Source organism: Ranitomeya variabilis, chromosome 4, assembly GCF_051348905.1.
Source record: "Ranitomeya variabilis isolate aRanVar5 chromosome 4, aRanVar5.hap1, whole genome shotgun sequence".
NCBI classification, from domain to species: domain Eukaryota; kingdom Metazoa; phylum Chordata; class Amphibia; order Anura; family Dendrobatidae; genus Ranitomeya; species Ranitomeya variabilis.
In genome coordinates, this window is record NC_135235.1 from 593,767,033 (window position 1) to 593,786,169 (window position 19,137).

The 19,137-nt window shown below is 47.1% G+C and overlaps 1 protein-coding gene across 4 annotated transcripts in view; it reads right to left on the reverse strand.

Annotated features, from left to right (window-relative positions):
• PFDN4 (prefoldin subunit 4) overlaps positions 1-18,093 on the reverse strand; it is a 23,310-nt gene extending 5,217 nt beyond the window's left edge. The window contains exons 1-3 of one of the 4 annotated variants that reach the window (XM_077253173.1): positions 18,018-18,093; positions 12,727-12,834; positions 2,064-2,201 (exon numbers count right to left, since the gene is read on the reverse strand). In XM_077253173.1, the coding sequence (XP_077109288.1) occupies positions 2,064-2,201; positions 12,727-12,834; positions 18,018-18,062 (291 nt within the window). In that variant the 5' untranslated portion in view covers positions 18,063-18,093. Of the gene's footprint in view, positions 1-2,063; positions 2,202-12,726; positions 12,835-14,766; positions 14,790-16,400; positions 16,437-16,811; positions 16,897-18,017 lie in introns of those variants that run through there. The other 3 variants (XM_077253174.1, XM_077253172.1, XM_077253175.1) reach the window with 3 other exon arrangements.
• Between the last annotated feature and the right edge of the window lie 1,044 nt (positions 18,094-19,137).

The window sequence follows — 19,137 nt, forward strand, 5'->3', positions numbered from 1 at the left end:
GGGGCAACGGTGCAGAGCACTATATGGCACAGCTATGGGGCAACGGTGCAGAGCACTATATGGCACAGCTATGGGGCAACGGTGCAGAGCACTATATGGCACAGCTATGGGGCAACGGTGCAGAGCACTATATGGCACAGCTATGGGGCAACGGTGCAGAGCACTATATGGCACAGCTATGGGGCAACGGTGCAGAGCACTATATGGCACAGCTATGGGGCAACGGTGCAGAGCACTATATGGCACAGCTATCTATGGGGCAACGGTGCAGAGCACTATATGGCACAGCTATCTATGGGGCAACGGTGCAGAGCACTATATGGCACAGCTATCTATGGGGCAACGGTGCAGAGCACTATATGGCACAGCTATGGGGCAACGGTGCAGAGCACTATATGGCACAGCTATGGGGCAACGGTGCAGAGCACTATATGGCACAGCTATGGGGCAACGGTGCAGGGCACTATATGGCACAGCTATGGGGCAACGGTGCAGAGCACTATATGGCACAGCTATGGGGCAACGGTGCAGAGCACTATATGGCACAGCTATGGGGCAACGGTGCAGAGCACTATATGGCACAGCTATCTATGGGGCAACGGTGCAGAGCACTATATGGCACAGCTATGGGGCAACGGTGCAGAGCACTATATGGCACAGCTATGGGGCAACGGTGCAGAGCACTATATGGCACAGCTATGGGGCAACGGTGCAGAGCATTATATATATGGCACAGCTATGGGGCAACGGTGCAGAGCATTATATATATGGCACAGCTATGGGGCAACGGTGCAGAGCATTATATATATGGCACAGCTATCTATGGGGCAACGGTGCAGAGCATTGTATATATGGCACAGCTTTATGTGGAGCATCTATGGGGCCATAATGAACGGTGCAGAGCATTATGTATGGCACAGCTTTATGTGGAGCATCTATGGGGCCATAATGAACGGTGCAGAGCATTATATGTGGCACAGCTTTATGTGGAGCATCTATGGGGCCATAATGAACGGTATGGAGCATCTATTTTTAATTTTGAAATTCACCGGTACCTGCTGCATTTTCCACCCTAGGCTTATACTCGAGTCAATAAGTTTTCCCAGTTTTTTGTGGCAAAATTAGGGGGTCGGCTTATACTCGGGTCGGCTTATACTCGAGTATATACGGTAGTTATATTCTTGAACATAGGAGCAGTATTATAGTAGTTATATTCTTGTACATAGAGGCAGTATTATAATAGTTATATTCTTGTACATAGGAGCATGTTATAGTAGTTATATTCTTGAACATAGGAGCAGTATTATAGTAGTTATATTATTGACCATAGGGCGCAGTATTATAGTAGTTATATTCTTGTACATAGGGGCAGTATTATAGTAGTTATATTCTTGTACATAGGAGCAGTATTATAGTAGTTATATTCTTGTACATAGGGGCAGTATTATAGTAGTTATATTCTTGTACATAGGGGCAGTATTATAGTAGTTATATTCTTGCACATAGGAGCAGCATTATAGTAGTTATATTCTTGTTCATTGGAGCAGTATTATAGTAATTATATTCTTGTACATAGTAGTATTATAGTAGTTATATTCTTGTTCATTGGAGCAGTATTATAGTAAATATATTCTTGTACATAGGAGCAGTATTATAGTAATTATATTCTTGTACATAGGAGCAGTATTATAGTAGTTACATTTTGCACATAGGGGGCAGTATTATATTAGTAATATTCTACTACATAGGAGACAGTATTATAGTAGTTATATTCTTGTACATAGGAGACAGTATTATAGTAGATATATTCTTGTACATAGGGGGCAGTATAATAGTAGTTTTATTCTTGTACATAGGAGGCAGTATTATAGTAGTTATATTCTTGTACATAGGGGGCAGTATTATAGTAAATATATTCTTGTACATAGGGGTAGTGTTATAGTAATTATATTCTTGTAGATAGGGGCAGTATTATATTAAATTCTTGTACGTAGGGGCAGTATTATAATAATCATATTCTTGGACATACGAGGGAATTACAGAAGTTATATTGTGTGACTAACCTTTGCACCCTCCAGCATATCTTGAGTCTCCTCTTGGGGATGACTAATAAAAACATCTCCGATCTGATAAGGGATAAGCAGAGACTCGTCTAGCATCATGATGTCGTCACAGGCGTCTTCCAGGTTCTGAAGCTCCTTCTATAATTTGAGAAACAGTTAATGTTAATTTAATGATCACAGTATTGATAACGAGGATCCACTCTGATTAAAGGAGCTGTCCACTACTACGACAACCCCTTCTTAAACTAAGGCCATGTGCACACGTTCAGGATTTTTAGCGTTTTTTTCGCGTTTTTTCGCTATAAAAACGTGATAAAAACGCGAAAAAAACGCTAACATATGCCTCCTATTATTTACAAGGTATTCCGCATTTTTTGTGCAAATGTTGCGATTTTTTCCGCGAAAAAATCGCATAGCGGAAAAAAAAGCAACATGTTCATTAAAAATGCGGAATTGCAGGGATTCCGCACACCTAGGAGTCCATTGATCTGCTTACTTCCCGCACGGGGCTGTGCCCACGATGCGGGAAGTAAGCAGATTATGTGCGGTTGGTACCCAGGGTGGAGGAGAGGAGACTCTCCTCCACGCACTGGGCACCATATAAGTGGTCAAAAAATAAGAAATAAAATAAAAAATAGTCCTATACTCACCCTCGATGTCCCGCGCAGTGTTCCCGCCTCACCGCTGCACGCTGCCGTTCGGTTCCTGTAGCCAGGGCTGCCACTAGAAATTTCGGGGCCCCATACTGGCAACATTTTCGGGGCCCCCTTGAGACTCCGCCCAGGCTCCACCCCAGCCCCGCCTCCACGCTCCACCCCTCGAACTGTCCACAGTCCCACCGCTCTCTCTTGGAAAAACTCCACTTCTCACCAATCACACATTGAGGGTACGTGTCCACCTTCAGGATGGCCAGCGGTTGCTGCGTCGGAGCGGCAAACCCGCTCAGCGCGGCAAACCCGCTCGGCGCTAAGCCCCTCCCCCTACTGTGACGCGATGATGCCGGATGTGTTAATTGCACACATCCGGGATCATCGCACCCCACACATAGGGCCCTGTGTTATAGCTTGCGGCGGCGCAGCTGCCGCAAGGAACACGGACATGCTGCGATCTTAAAAGAAGCGCCGCATGTCCGGAGTCGCAGGGCCGCCGGGTGCGTGTTACCACGCATAGTGGAGACGGGATTTCATAAAATCCCCTCCACTATGCTGGAACATCTGAACGCTGCGTGTTTGACGCTGTGGCCCCACGCACCGTCAAACACGCAGCGTTTACTTAACGTGGACACATACCCTAACAGTTCCCATCACCAGATCACACATACAGCCGGCAGCTTTTGTTTTGGCCAAAAGATTTTGTAAGCCGCCACCATAACACGGTAGACTCTTTTGGTGAGGCCCTACTCTGCTGTAACCTATTAAATATTTGTTAAAATATGCAAAACAATTTAGGTATATTTTTATTTATTTTTCAATTTTTAAAATGACCAATAATATCACATAAAAAACAAATACCGCTACACCATGACCAGATGACATATTACCACCAGTGATCGAATAATATCACATACAAAGAACTAATACCGCTACACCATGACCAGACCGCATATTACCACCACAGTGATCGAATAATATCACATACAAAGAACAAATACCGCTACACCATGACCAGACCGCATATTACCACCACAGTGATCGAATAATATCACATACAAGGGACAAATACCGCAACACCATGTCCAGACCACATATTACCACCACATAGTGACTGAATACTACAATTCTGATCAGTAATAAAAAAAAAAGCACCACACTATCACCATAAGGCCGGAGACACACTGGTGCGAGATATGGACGAGTCTCGCTGGTTAAAAGCAAGCTGTGGCACCGGCACTCCGGAGCGGAGCGTGCAGCTCCATGTATTGCTATGCAGCTGCACGCTCCGCTCCGGAGTGCAGGTGCCACAGCTTGCTTTTAACCAGCGAGACTCGGCCGTATCTCGCACCAGTGTGACCCCGGCCTAAGTGCCATTATACACAGGAGAGCTGTACTTAGTATGCAGTGTCTGTGTACAGATAATACAGTGATCACTAGTGAAATTATACACAGGAGCTCTGTATATAGTATACAGTGTATAGTGTCAGTGTACAGGTAACACTGACTTACCAGTGACGTCTCTAGGTGAAGTCCTTCATCTTTCATCCAGCACAGACCGCCATCATGTCTTCCAGCCAGGACTCGTCTCTGCAGGAAATAACAGAGTTATCTTGAGCTCCGCTTGTAGAACACATTACTTAATTTTTCCCAACTTCTACATTACACCGCATAAAGAAAAAGAGGCGACATAGTGTCACTCTACACAGTAACAGGACCGCCCCCTCATTTAAAACAGTGTCCTCAAAAAATAAATACATCACTGCAGTAATAATATCCCTTAATTAGTCCCTATGGTAATAATATTCCCCATCCTGGCCCCGTGTGTCTCATTCCTGGCGTCAGCCATATGTTCTCCCATCCTGCCCTCATGAGTATCCATCCTGCCCCATATGACCTCCCCATCCTGCCCCATCTGTCTCCATCATATCCATCCTGCCCCATGATCCTGCACGATCTGTCTCCAATCATGCCCCCATGTCTTTCGTTATACCCCATATCTCCATTCTGCCCGTGTCCAGCATCATTCATAGCCCCCGTGTCCAGCATCATTCATAGCCCCCGTGTCCAGCATCATTCATAGCCCCCGTGTCCAGCATCATTCATAGCCCCCGTGTCCAGCATCATTCATAGCCCCCGTGTCCAGCATCATTCATAGCCCCCGTGTCCAGCATCATTCATAGCCCCCGTGTCCAGCATCTCTGCCCCCGTGTCCAGCATCATTCATAGCCCCCGTGTCCAGCATCTCTGCCCCCGTGTCCAGCATCTCTGCCCCCGTGTCCAGCATCTCTGCCCCCGTGTCCAGCATCTCTGCCCCCGTGTCCAGCATCTCTGCCCCCGTGTCCAGCATCTCTGCCCCCGTGTCCAGCATCTCTGCCCCCGTGTCCAGCATCTCTGCCCCCGTGTCCAGCATCTCTGCCCCCGTGTCCAGCATCTCTGCCCCCGTGTCCAGCATCTCTGCCCCCGTGTCCAGCATCTCTGCCCCCGTGTCCAGCATCTCTGCCCCCGTGTCCAGCATCTCTGCCCCCGTGTCCAGCATCTCTGCCCCCGTGTCCAGCATCTCTGCCCCCGTGTCCAGCATCTCTGCCCCCGTGTCCAGCATCTCTGCCCCCGTGTCCAGCATCTCTGCCCCCGTGTCCAGCATCTCTGCCCCCGTGTCCAGCATCTCTGCCCCCGTGTCCAGCATCTCTGCCCCCGTGTCCAGCATCTCTGCCCCCGTGTCCAGCATCTCTGCCCCCGTGTCCAGCATCTCTGCCCCCGTGTCCAGCAGGGACGCAAGGATACGGACGCAAGGATACTTTATATGTGTACCACCTCCACCTGTGCCTTGTTGGAATGTGCAGCAAACAAACCCCCCCCTCATTGAATCCATGCAGGCAGCAAACCAACCCCCCCCGGGCCCTGTTTGAATCCATGCAGGCAGGCAGCAAACAAACCTCCCCACCCCCGGGCCCTGTTTGAATCCGACCCCCCCCCCCCCCCCCCCCGTGCAGGCAGGCAGCAAATAGACCCCCCCAAACAGGGCCCGGGGTGGGGGGGGGTTTATTTGCTGCCTGCCTCAGCCTGCACCACGGGTCGGATTCAAACAGGGCCCGGGGGTGAGGGCCCGGGGGTGAGGGCCCGGGGGTGTTTATTTGCTGCCTGCCTGCACGGGGGGTCTGATTCAAACAGGGCCCGGGGGTGGGGGCCCGGGGGGGTTTATTTGCTGCCTGCCTGCACGGGGGGTCTGATTCAAACAGGGCCCGGGGGGGTTTATTTGCTGCCTGCCTGCACGGGGGGTCTGCTTCAAACAGGGCCCGGGGGTGGGGGCCCGGGGGGGTTTATTTGCTGCCTGCCTGCATGGAGGGTCTGATTCAAACAGGGCTTGGGGGTGGGGGCCCGGGGGGGGGGTTTATTTGCTGCCTGCCTGCATGGAGGGTCTGATTCAAACAGGGCTTGGGGGTGGGGGCCCCCCGGGCCCTGTTTGAATCAGACCCCCGTGCAGGCAGGCAGCAAATAAACCCCCCCCCCCCCCCCGGGCCCTCACCCCCGGGCCCTCACCCCCGGGCCCTGTTTGCATCCGGAGTCCGGACGGACGGTACTAACCCTGCTCGCCCGCCGCCGGCTCCACTCGTCTGGTCCGGTCTGCAGAGCAGCTCCAGCATCCTGCACGTCCTCGGTCCTCTCATCGTGCGGTGGTCCCCTGCTGCCGCCGGCCTGCCTCTTCTGCTCCGCCGTCTGCTCCACCGCCGTCCGCAGCAGGCACGTGGCACACCGCACGCTGCTCTGCTCTGGTATGAGGAAGTGGAGCAGGGCAGCGTGTGACGTCACACGCCCATGATGCACCGGGCCCCTTAAAGCTACAGCGCTCATTTAGCCTGCATTTACACACGCCAGACGCGGAGACGCCAGCCCACAGGTAGTTAATCGGCTCAATAGCAGCGCAGCAGCTGCAGCAGCATGAATAAAATGTCAGAGGGGGCCCGAGCAGAGCGCGGACCGGGTTGTCAGCGTGCTCGGGCGGCGGGCCCCCCTTTTTGCTCCTCATCTCCGGGCCCCATACAGCAGTGATGCCTGTCATGCCCTGATGGCGGCCCTGCCTGTAGCTGATGTGCGGCGAAGGACCTTGCCGATGACGTCACTGTCCTGTGATTGGTCGTGAGCGGTCATGTGACCGCTCACGTGACCGTGACGTCACGGAAGGCCCTGTGCGCACAGACCAGCTATAGGAAGACGAACGGACGCCGCTGATGAGATGTCTGGGTGAGTATAAGCATTTTTTTATTTTTTTAATTATTTTTAAACATTCTATCTTTTACTATAGATGCTGCATAAGCTGCATCTATAGTAAAAAGTTGGTCACACTTGTCAAACAGTATGTTTGACAAGTGTGACCAACCTGTCAGTCAGTTTTCCAAGCGATGCTACAGATCGCTTGGAAAACTTTAGCATTCTGCAAGCTAATTACGCTTGCAGAATGCTAAAAAAACGCGAAAAAAACGGAAAAAAAACGCAAAAAAAAAAATGCGGATTTCTTGCAGAAAATTTCCGGTTTTCTTCAGGAAATTTCTGCAAGAAATCCTGAACGTGTGCACATACCCTAAATGTTCCCCCGTGATAATGTCTATAGTCACTTATCGTGCCGGCGCCATTCCCGTGGTGTCAGCATTCGCTCTGCCCAGGGCTATGTGTCACTGTCTCCACCTTCAGACAAACTGAACATGAAAAGAAGCCAGGGATCAGCTGCAGCCCGGACTTCTCCTCTTCATGTTCAGTTTCTCTGAAGAAGGAGACAGTGATGCCAGAGCTCATTGGGAGCCGAGCATCACGTGTCACTCCACCCCATCACAGCCGCAGGGACACGAGTGCCGACACCACTGGAATAGAGCCAAAAGACATGGGAGGTAAGTATAGGCTTTATTATTTTACTCGGGGCCGAACATTTAGTTTAAGTAGGGGTTGCCCTAGTAGTGGACAACCCCTTTAACATACTTCTGCAGATGCATCCATCTGAAATGTATAATTCTTCGTGTCACAACAGAAGCTTGATGTAGGTTATAATATACACTAGATGGTGGCCCAATTCTAACGCATCGGGTATTCTAGAATATGCATGTCCACGAAGTATATTGCAAAGCCCACGTAGTATATTGCCCAGTGACGTAGTATATTGCCCAGCCACGTAGTATATTGCCCAGTTACATAGTATATTGCCCAGTCACGTAGTATATTGCCCAGTGACGTAGTATACAGCACAGAGCCACATAGTATATTGCACAGCGACGTAGTATACAGCACAGAGCCACGTAGTATATTGCCCAGCCACATAGTATATTGGCCAGTCACGTAGTATATTGCCCAGCTACGTAGTATATTGCCCAGCCACGTAGTATATTGCCCAGCCACGTAGTATATTGCCCAGCCACGTAGTATATTGCCCAGCCACGTAGTATATTGCCCAGCCACGTAGTATATTGCCCAGCCACGTATGTCACAGGTTAAAAAATAAACATATACTCACCTTCCGAGGGCCCCTTGTAGTTCTGTCGCCTGTGTGCAGTGCAGGCGGCAGCTTCCGGTCCCAGGGTGTGATGACGTCGCGGTCACATGAACGTGACGTCATGGCAGGTCCTTCTCGCATGCCATCCTTGCCACCGGAACCTGCCGCTTGCATGGAGCGGTCACCGGAGCGTCGCGAGGAGCGGGAAAGGCGGCGGAAGGTGAGTATATAATGATTTTTTATTTTATTATTTTTAACATTAGATGTTTTTACTATTGACGCTGCATAGGCAGCATCAATAGTAAAAACTTGGTCACACAGGGTTAATAGCGGCAGTAACGGAGTGAGTTACCCGCAGCATAACGCGGTCCGTTACCGCTGGAATTAACCCTGTGTGAGCGGTGACTGCGGGGAGTATGGGGCGGGCGCCGGACACTGACTGCAGGGGAGTAGGGAAGGACTAATCGGACTGTGGCCGTCGCTGATTGGTCGCGGCAGCCATGACAGGCAGCTGGCGAGACCAATCAGTGACTTGGATTCCATGACAAACAGAGGCCGCGACCAATGAATATCCGTGACAGACAGACAGAAGGACAGATGGAAGTGACCCTTAGACAATTATATAGTAGATGATCAGTGTTTTTACAAAGCTCTGACTACATATGGGAGCTGCTCATATTTAAAAGGGAACCTGTCATCCCCAAATTCGAAGGTGAGCTAAGCCCACCAGTATCAGGGACTTATCTACAGGATTCTGGAATGCTGTAGATAAGCCCCCGATGTATCCTGAAAGATGAGAAAAAGATTATACTTACACAGGGGTGGTCCCGATCCAGTCCGATGGGTGTCGCGGTCCGGGGCCTCCTATCTTCATAGGATGACGTCCTCTTTTTGTCTTCACGCCGCGGCTCCGGCGCAGGCGTACTTTGTCTGTCCTGTTGAGGGCAGAGCAAAGTACTGCAGTGCGCAGGCGCTGGGCCTCTTTGACCTTTCCCGGCACCTGCACACTGCAGTACTTTGCTCTGCCCTCAACAGGGCAAAGTATGCCTGCACCGGAGCCGCAGCGTGAAGAGAAGAAGAGGACGTCATCGTAAGAAGATGGGAGGCCCCGGACCGGACCGCGACACCCATCGGACCAGAACCGGACCAGGACCGCCCCCCCAGGTGAGTATAATCTAACCTCTTTTTTCTCATCTTTCAGGATACATTGGGGGCTTATCTACAGCATTCCAGGATTCTGCAGATAAGCCCCTGATGCCGGTGGGCTTAGCTCACCTTCCATTTTGGGGGTGACAGGTTCCCTTTAAGGTCCTGTCACAAATTAGTTTAGGTCATATGGAGAAGAAACTTATAGGAGGTAAATCTAAAGAATCTGTCCAAGAGGGCACACAGATAGAAATTTGGGGGTGGGGAGGGGCACTGGCCCACATGGTATAATCGCATTTGTGTCGTGTATTATATAATGAACATCTATGAAAGATATCCTATAGGAGGAGCGGCTTGTACTAACACCGAGAAGCAGCTCACTTGAATCAGCCTTTAATACTAGTTACATGAATCTCACTCTTCCCTTTGTAAAATGAGGTTATGCAGCAGCTGAGGAGCAACATTATAAGAACATGGGATGTTTCCTGACCTATGGCCTTGTGCTTTCTATGGTCACAGACGTGGTGACATCTAAAATCTGCACTACTTAGGCTATGTGCACACGATGCGGATTTTGCTGCGGATCCGCAGCGTTTCAGCAGCTGTGGGTCTGCAGCAGTTTCCCATGAGTTTACAGTACAGACCAAAAGTTTGGACACACCTTCTGAGTGCCAAGAGTGTGCAAAGCAGTCATCAAAGCAAAAGGTGGCTACGTTGAAGAACCTAGAATATAAGACATAATTTCAGTTGTTTCACACTTTTTTGTTAAGCATATAATTCCACATGTGTTAATTCATAGTTTTGATGCCTTCAGTGTGAATGTACAATTTTCATAGTCACGAAAATACAGAAAAATCTTTAAATGAGAAGGTGTGTCCAAACTTTTGGTCTGTACTGTACATTACAATGTAAACCTATTGGAAACAGAAAACGCTGTGCCCATGCTGCGGAAAAAATCGCGCAGAAACGCAGCGGTTTACATTCCGCAGCATGTCAATTCTTTCTGCGGATTCCGCAGCGGTTTTACACCTGCTCCAACAGAAAACCGCAGGTGTAAAACCACAGTGAAATCCACCCAAAAACATCATGAAAATCCGCGATAAATCTGCTGCAAAAACGCAGAGTTTTTGCCTTGCAGATTTATCAAATCCGCTGCGGAGAAATCCGCAGTGGACCATTATACGTGTGTACATACCCTTACAGTACAGGAAGGAGATATTCCTGTCTGTATATTACAGTCTGTGGGGGACAGATTGTATGGTGGATGTAATACAATGTTACCGCATCTGTGATCTTTACAGCAAAACTCACATCACAGAAAATCTTCCATCTTCATCACACTTGGAGTATAGATGTATTTCATCCAGTTATGTCGCTATCAGTCCTGCTGAGACTAGTAGTTCCACAAATAGTCACAGTCAACAATACTTTCACAAGATTCTCTTGAAGAACAACGGCACAAAGAGCAACACTGATTGACAAATTGCCTCCCACTGGGGTTTTATTATTACCCAAGAAGAGGTCAACAGGTGAAACCCAGAGTCAAACAGACGCCAACGTGCCGAGTGTTTTATATATTGTTTGTGTGGTTTTAATTCATTTATTCTAATGAGAAATATAAAACCCTAATTAGAGGAAAATTGGCCATCAGTGCAGTTCTACATGCGGTTGTCGTTTAACCCCTTCATGGCTTTTGACGTACATCTAATTCGAAAGTCGTGTCCCCGACTTTGATGAGGGCTCAAATGCCGAGCCCACTTCTTTCCCAGTACATGTGGGCTGATTTAATCAGCCAATAAATGCTTTTAACAGTCATGGGTGGAGCGGAGCTTCGCCCAAGGCTGTTAACCTGCTAGATATCGCTGTTAATCTTTGACAGCGGCATTTAATATGCATCGGCAGGGAGCGCATCATTCTATGCTCTCACTGATGCGCCTGAGACATGATCGTGGGGTGCCGATGGGTTGTCATTACTGCTGGAGGTCTGCTGATGACCACAGTGTCAGTCATTACAATCCACCTGTGAAAACCAGCCCATGGCTGGCATTCATTGGAAATCATGATTTTCTCTATACATAACACGTGATCAGATGATCACAGCTTCAAGGTCCCTAAGGGGACTAACAAATACAGTAAAAAGTAAAATATGGAAAACAATATAAAAAAAAAAAAACACAAATCAAATCAACTCTTTTGCCCCACTGAAAATAAAAAAAAATATAGAAAAATACACATATTTTGTAACGCTGCGTTCGTTAAAATCCGATCAAAATATAACGTAAATTAATCTTATCGTGTAATGAGAAAAAGAATCAAAATGGCAGAATAACTTTTTTGCCGCCGCAACATTGCAATAAAATGCAAAAAAAGGAAAAAAACATTGCATGTACTCCAAAATGGTATCAGTAAAGTGTCAGCTAAAGCACAAAAAAAAAATAAGCCCTCACACAACCCCAGATCCCTAGAATTTAAATTCCTTTGAGTCTCGGAAAATAGAGACAAAAGCAAATGTTTTCTTACAAATTTTTGAATTCTTTTCACTTCAATAATAATAATAATATAAAAAACTATACATGTTTGGTTTATGCGTACTTGTACTGACCTGGAGAATCATAACGCCTGGTTTTACCATACAGTGAACATGGTAAATAGAAAACAATTGTGCAATTGCACTTTTTTTTTGCAATTTCAACACATGAACTGTTTTCTCTTTTTCTAGTACATCACATGATAAAAAGAATGGTGTCATTCAAAAGTGCAACTTGTCCTCATCCAGCTATATGGATAGAAAAATAAAAATGTTATGGCTCTTGGAAAAAGGGGAGGGAAAAAAATGAAACAATAAAAAACATCAAATTGCCCAGGGGTGAACTGGTTAAAGGAAACCCGGGACAGTATTTCTTGGTAATGACTGCTTATGGTGAAACTAATAGTCTCAAAAGGAGTGATAGCAAATCATTGGATAAACAAACAGATACTGAAAGTGCGATGAGGATGGAAAACTCAGGATGATGTGGATTCTGCTCTAAAGCGAAAGTATTCGGTCAGTATTTTACATCAGTATTTGTAGCCAAAACCAGGAGTGGAACAATCAGAGGAAAAGTATAATAGAAGAACGTCACCATTTCTGTATTTATCACCCACTCCTGGTTTTGGCTTACAGATACTGATGTAAAATACTGACCAAATACTGAATGTGTGAACACGGCCTTGAGATCGTAGTTGCGGTAAAGTTGTATTTTTCCAGTTGCAAAGTGTATTAGACAACTTTATGGCGCTTCCTATGATCTCACGGTGTCTTTGTGATGGAAAGAGAATCTGGGTAAATAATTATACTTTATAGCAGCCACTGCTGTAATTACATCTAAAGGCCAGGAGGGGGCATTACCTTCTTTACTTCAATCTCATCCTTCAGCTCTGTCATTCTACTTGTATTTCTTGCAAAGATGTTAATTTTTTGCTGGTCCTCAAAGGTGACATTCACATCTTCAGCAACCTGAGAGAAAAAGGAAAGTGATGTAAACAGGAGGGAAAAAATGGATGGGACAAGGAGTCCTGAACCTCCACTCTCAGAACTTTTTTCCCCTTACAATAGTGTAAATGTTAGTGTAGTGTCAGTGTGTTAATATACTCTCCGATCGCCGTCTTCTCAGGTATCCAGCACCACTTGGATCCTCTTGAGTCACGTGATGGCTATTCAGACTCTCCAGATTATGATACCTTCTGCATCACCTGAAAGTGGGCTTTAAAAAGTAAGGCGAGGGTCCATAGGTTTACATAGTAAAGACTTCTGGCTTGCTCACAGAGTGATCTGGAGAGTCCAAATTGCCTTCATGTGACTCAAACAAGGGTCGGACCGACACTGGATACTGGAAAAGACAGCGATCAGTGAGTATATTAACACACTGACACTACACTAACATTACACTGGTTTAGGGGGTAAAAACAGTAATGGAGTGCTTCTTTAAAGTGATAGTCCAAAAGAGTGATTGGCCTTAATGCTGGAAAACTATTCTAACTATTCATGGCAGCCATGAGGAGCCCTCCCTAGGATGGAATGTATCCTGTCTATTTATAAGATACTTTCTGATGGCTGGACAGTCTACACGGGGGTCCAGCACTGGCTTTTATTATAGACTGTACTGGAGAGCAGACCGAGCCATTGCTCTTCTCTCCTGCTCACTTTCTTTTCCAGGCTAGATTGTATCATGGGAGGTAAAGGGACTAATAAAACCTTAAAGGGAACCTGTCACCCCCAAAATCGACGATGAGCTAAGCCCACCAGCATCAGGGGCTTATCTACAGCATTCTGTAATGCTGTAGATAAGCCCCCGATGTATCCTGAAAGATGAGAAAAAGGTTAGATTATACTCAACTGGGCGTCGCGGTCCGGTCCCTGGCCTCCCATCTTCATACAATGACGTCCTCTTCTTGTCTTCACACTGCGGCTCCGGCGCAGGCATACTTTGTCTGCTCTGTTGAGGGCAGAGCAAAGTACTGCAGTGCGCAGGCGCTGGGCCTCTCTGACCTTTCCCGGCGCCTGCGCACTGCAGTACTTTGCTCTGCCCTCAACAGTGCAGACAAAGTACGCCTGCGTCAGAGCCGCAGCGTGGAGACAAGAAGAGGACGTCATCGTAAGAAGATGGGAGGCCCCGGACTGCGACGCCCATCAGACCGGACCGCAGCGAGACTGCCCCTGGGTGAGTATAATCTAATCTCTTTTTCTCCTCTTTCAGTATACATCCGGGGCTTATCTACAGCATTACAGAATGCTGTAGATAAGCCCGATGCCGGTGGGCTTAGCTCACCTTCGATTTTGGGGGTGACAGGTCAACATTCCAGCAGTTTTCCTCTTGGACACCAACAGATATGTAATGCCCACTGCAGGGGAAATGAAGGATTACATGCCAGTCACTGACGCAAGAGGCTGTCTGTATAATACATGGCCAGCATGAGTCCTGCAGAGCAGCTCATGGCGGGGGGGTTGTCAGTTAGGAGACCCACGCTACAATATTCATAAGCTCTAATACGGGACCCAATGGCCAGAAATTCTGCACACTAGTTCAAAAGGTTTGTCTCATGCTGATTCTTCGGGCGCACACTACTCCCAAGTTTCAAAGCTTCCTTCTTGCCAAGGAAAGTGGGGCACTCCTAATGAGTGAAAGCTCGGGCCAGCAGTATGGCTGAACCACTAGTCCGACCTGTGCACTCCTGGATCGATACTATAGACAGGTTTGAACTGAAGCTCCAGAGCAGCACTTATAAGATGTATTGTAAAGAACTTGCAAGTTCTATTATCCACCTCTGATAGAAAGAAGCAGTGGCTGGTATCCTAGGAAACAAGCAAAAACTACAGAATTAAAAATCCCTCGCTGGTTTCTACAAGCACTTTGCAATTTTATCCATGTAAGAAGATGAGACAAGTCACCTCCATAACTGTCTGAAACTGATGGGAAGAGAAGAGCAGATGAGGAGTCCTGGGACCTCCAAACGCTCTTCTTAGGCCCCTTCACATGTCCTGTTGATTCCGGTACTGGAAAAACCAGTACTGGTGAGATCCGGGTGTGCGTATGTGACATCCGTATGTCCGTATGCTGTCAGTGTGACACATGTAGAATGAAATGCAGCATAGAAATTAAAGAGTTTTAAGTATTAAAGATGTTCAGAGATAGATATGAGGAACATAGATGGATAGAAATACGTCATTGTGATATATAATCAGTACTGGATTTGTATTTATTAAATTAATTTAAAAAATGCTGTGGGGGGCCCCCTTATTTTTAATAACCAGCTGAGGGAAAGTAGACATTTGGAGGTGGTGCTATTATTCTGGGAAGAGGCCAATATCCATAAAGCTTCACAGCCTATTAATAACAGTTCACTGCTGTTTGCTTAGCCTTTACTGGTTGTTAAAAAGGAGAGACCCCCCCCAAAAAAAAAAATGACGTAGGGTCTTCCCTATTTTTAATAACCAGCAAAGGCTAAACAGACAGCTGAAGGATGATCTTAATAGGCTGGGAAGGGTCTCAGACTAATAACACCAGTCCTCAGCCACCCCTGAAATGGCGCATACATTAGATGCGCCAATTCTGGCACTTAGCCTCGGCTCTTCCCACTTGCCCTACTGCGTTGGCAAGCGGTGTAACGTTTTGGGGTTGATGTGAGCTGTATAATGTCTGCTGACATTAAACCCAGGGGTTAGTAATGGAGAGGCGTCTGTCAGACACCGCCGACTATTCCCCTGACTGATTGCAGGGGAACCAGATGAGGATGATGACAGTTGTAGTCAGCAACCAGCGGCTGTGAAAAGTGCTAACTGAACTGCTTTCTCCAGCCGCCGGAGAGTTTCATTTGGGTACGTGTCAGACAGATGTCACAAGAATGTCATCCGTGTGCGGCACGCATTTCTGCTGTGGTGCCGGGAAAAAAAAAAAAAAAAGACATGTCTGCGTGTTTTTCTACACAGACAAACGGTCCGTGTGAGAAACCGGACATCCGCGCACCACCATTGAATACAATGGGTGTTAAAAAATGGACCTTAAAAACTGGAAAGCATACACAGTGCTGTGGAGCCGGAATAAAAATGGACCGACTCCGACCCCTAGGGTAAGTTCACAGTAGGCGATTTTCAGCGTTTTTTTCTTAAATAAAACCTGATCTCTTGGCAGGAAAGAAGCTGCAGAAAAAAAAGCATTTTTTCGTTGACATTCCTTGCATTTTTTGATGCGGTTTTGGCTTGCTAGATTTGTCTCCTGTGCATGCTGATAAAAAAAAAAAGTCTGATTCTATAGAATCAGGTTTTGGCACAAAAAACCCGCAGCAAAACCTGATATCCGTGTTTTTAGTGCCTTTTTTCACCAGCCATTCATTTCAGTGGGTGAAAAACGCTGTATTGGTGACCTGTGGTCAGGCTTCTGTTGTGGAAGCAAAACTGAACTTTGGGATCCTGAAAAACGCACTAAAAAACTCACCACAAACGCATCAAAACATCAGTCGTTAACGCTGCTTCTTTTATGCCAAGAGTGCAGGTTTGGCTGCAGAAAAAAACCTCAGCAAAAATACCTGGTGTGAATTTAGCCTCATGTTGTAGTCCCGCGAATAACATTGTTGTGCCTTGTGCCACATTATTTCTCTGCATCTGATAGTTCAGAATTTCCAATAATTGGGCATCCTGGGCAAGCTGGGAGTTATAGTTCCACAACAGCTAAAAATCCCCCCAATACTATAAACAACAGGCTGTAAATGAAAGCTACACCTCCTTGTGCCTCTAGTATGTCATGCTAAGACTTAGGGATGTGCGAGCTGCATGTTTTGGTCATACTGGGAAGAGATTGACAATTCCACCTCCATTACACAGAAAATGTCGCTAAATTGCGCACACAATTGTCCCCGCTTCCCCTCAACTACTTTAAACACAAAAAGGTCCCCCAATTAGCCCCCCAACACCCCAAATACCGGCCCCAGCTGCCTCACCGTCTTTTTCATGGTGGCCGCCATCTTGGGACTGTACCATTGTCGGCAGAGGGACGCACATTACCTCATCATTATATGAATAAATGGCATTCCGGGAAAAAAAATCTGATACAGGTGCAATATTTATTAAAATAATTAACTATTATTATTTATTATCATGTCCACTGTTACATTATTGTAAGTGGTGAAATTAAGATACACGGGGGTGAAATGGTACAGTCCAAATAACGATCTGTACGACTAGGGAGAAGGAAGCGCCGTACGCTCATTGTCCACCAGATGGCGCTATGTGCTGCGTAGAATGCAGGAGGAGGCACCACGTGACCACTACCGTGCATTATAAGCTTATTACACTCCTGTCAGGACAACCAGATATATCATCCATAGTTTGCCATATCTGTTACAGAAAGTGAGGGGTTAAAAGGGTTCTGACTATATTACCCCTCTCCCACAGCGGCCAATTTACATTTTGGCACTTTCGTTTTTTCTCCCCTTCTTTTTTATTTTTCCGTCACCATAAGGGCTTGTTATTATGCAGGACGAGTTGTAGTTTTGAATGACACCAATCATTTTACCACATAATGTACTGGACGACGTGAACAAAAATATTAAGTGCGGCATTAGGTGAAAAATAGCAACTCGGCCATTTTTTCGAGGGTTTTGTTTTTCTCCGTTCTTCCTGTGGTAAACCTAACCCAGTGACATGAGTTTCCTGGTTGGTGCGGTCACGGAGACCCCAATCTTGTGTAGGTTTTTTTATATACATTTTAGTGGCTAAAAAAAAAAAAATCTGAACTTTAAAAAATAAATTGTCGCATTTTTCTGACATCTGAAACGTTTTCATTCTCTTGCGAACGGGGCTGTGTGATGGCTTGTTCTTTGCCGGACAAGTTGTACTTTTGAACAACACCATTGGTTTTAACATATCGGGTACCGCAGCCAGTGACACGCTTCCTGTAATTGCAAGTTAAAAGCCGCTGTCAGAGATTAACAGTGGCATTTAGCTAGTTAACAGCCGTGGGTGGATCACGATTCCACCCACGGCTGTTGGGGGCACATGTCAGCTGTGTAGATCAGCTGTCATGTGCCCAGTATGGTGCGGGCCCAGTGCTGCTGCAACAAACGGGGAATCTGACATGTGCGTATTATTACGGCACATGTTGGAAAGGGGTTAAATACCATGTAAGAGATTGACAAGAGCATTACATGATTCTGCAGGAGCGATCGGGGCCGGCCGTTGTCAGCTTGCATCTGATGTACAGGTGTCGCATATCTATATATATAATTGTCTAAGGGTTTTTCTGTCTGTCTATCCTGGAAATACCGCGTCTCTGATTGGTCGAGGCCGCAAGGCCTCGACCAATCAGCGACGGGCACAGTATCGACGTAGCAATCCCGCGTCTCTGATTGGTCGTGGCCGCCAGGCCTCGACCAATCAGTGACGGGCACAGTATCGATGTAGATGTCATAATGGTTGCCATGGCGACAATGATGTCATAAAGGTTGCCTCGACCAATCAGCGACGGGCGCAGTCTGCCGTGAATTCTGGAATCATCATTGTCCATATACTACGGGGACATGCATATTCTAGAATACCCGATGCGTTAGAATTGGGCCACAATCTATTGTGTATATATACATGTATATATCTTTGTATTATACCACATGTGGGGCTTGTTCATTTTCCTTGCCACGCCGTATGTTCAGGCTGACCCTGGTCTGATCCAGATTCTCTGGCCTTGTACAGGTATTCTATATCTTTCTCGTGTTCTCCTTTTCTTATCTTCCCCGTATTACCTTTTCACTGCGCTTGCGCAGGGCTCGTTCCCGCGCATGCGCAGTTGGGTGGTCTATGATCTGATTGCGGACGCGCACAGACCGGAGGGAAGTCTTTTGCCTTTTCATGTCTAACAGCTGCTCACGTCCATGTCGGTGCACGGTGAGCCGCGTGCGCATGCGCGTTTTTTTACGGCAGCTTAACCTGCAACTGCGGGCCCTGTTTACTTATCTCGCTGCTGGATGCGGGCCGGCGCGTCAGTTCCGGTCCTATGGCGATTCACAGCTCCACACTGGTAGGCTATTAAGCACTTATTACATATATATACCTAAGAATTGGCTTTCTCCTTACTTCCCCTGAAGAAGCCTCATTCGGGAGGTGATACGCGTGGGGCTATGGCTCACTAATCTTCCTGTATCCTCCAGCCTATTTTCTTCAAGCGTTGGTTTGTATTACACCACGGCGCTTTTAACCCTTGCATGGTTCTGCATACTGGTGTCCACACACGCTTAGATACCCCATGAGCCATTAGGCAGGGTGATTTGACTT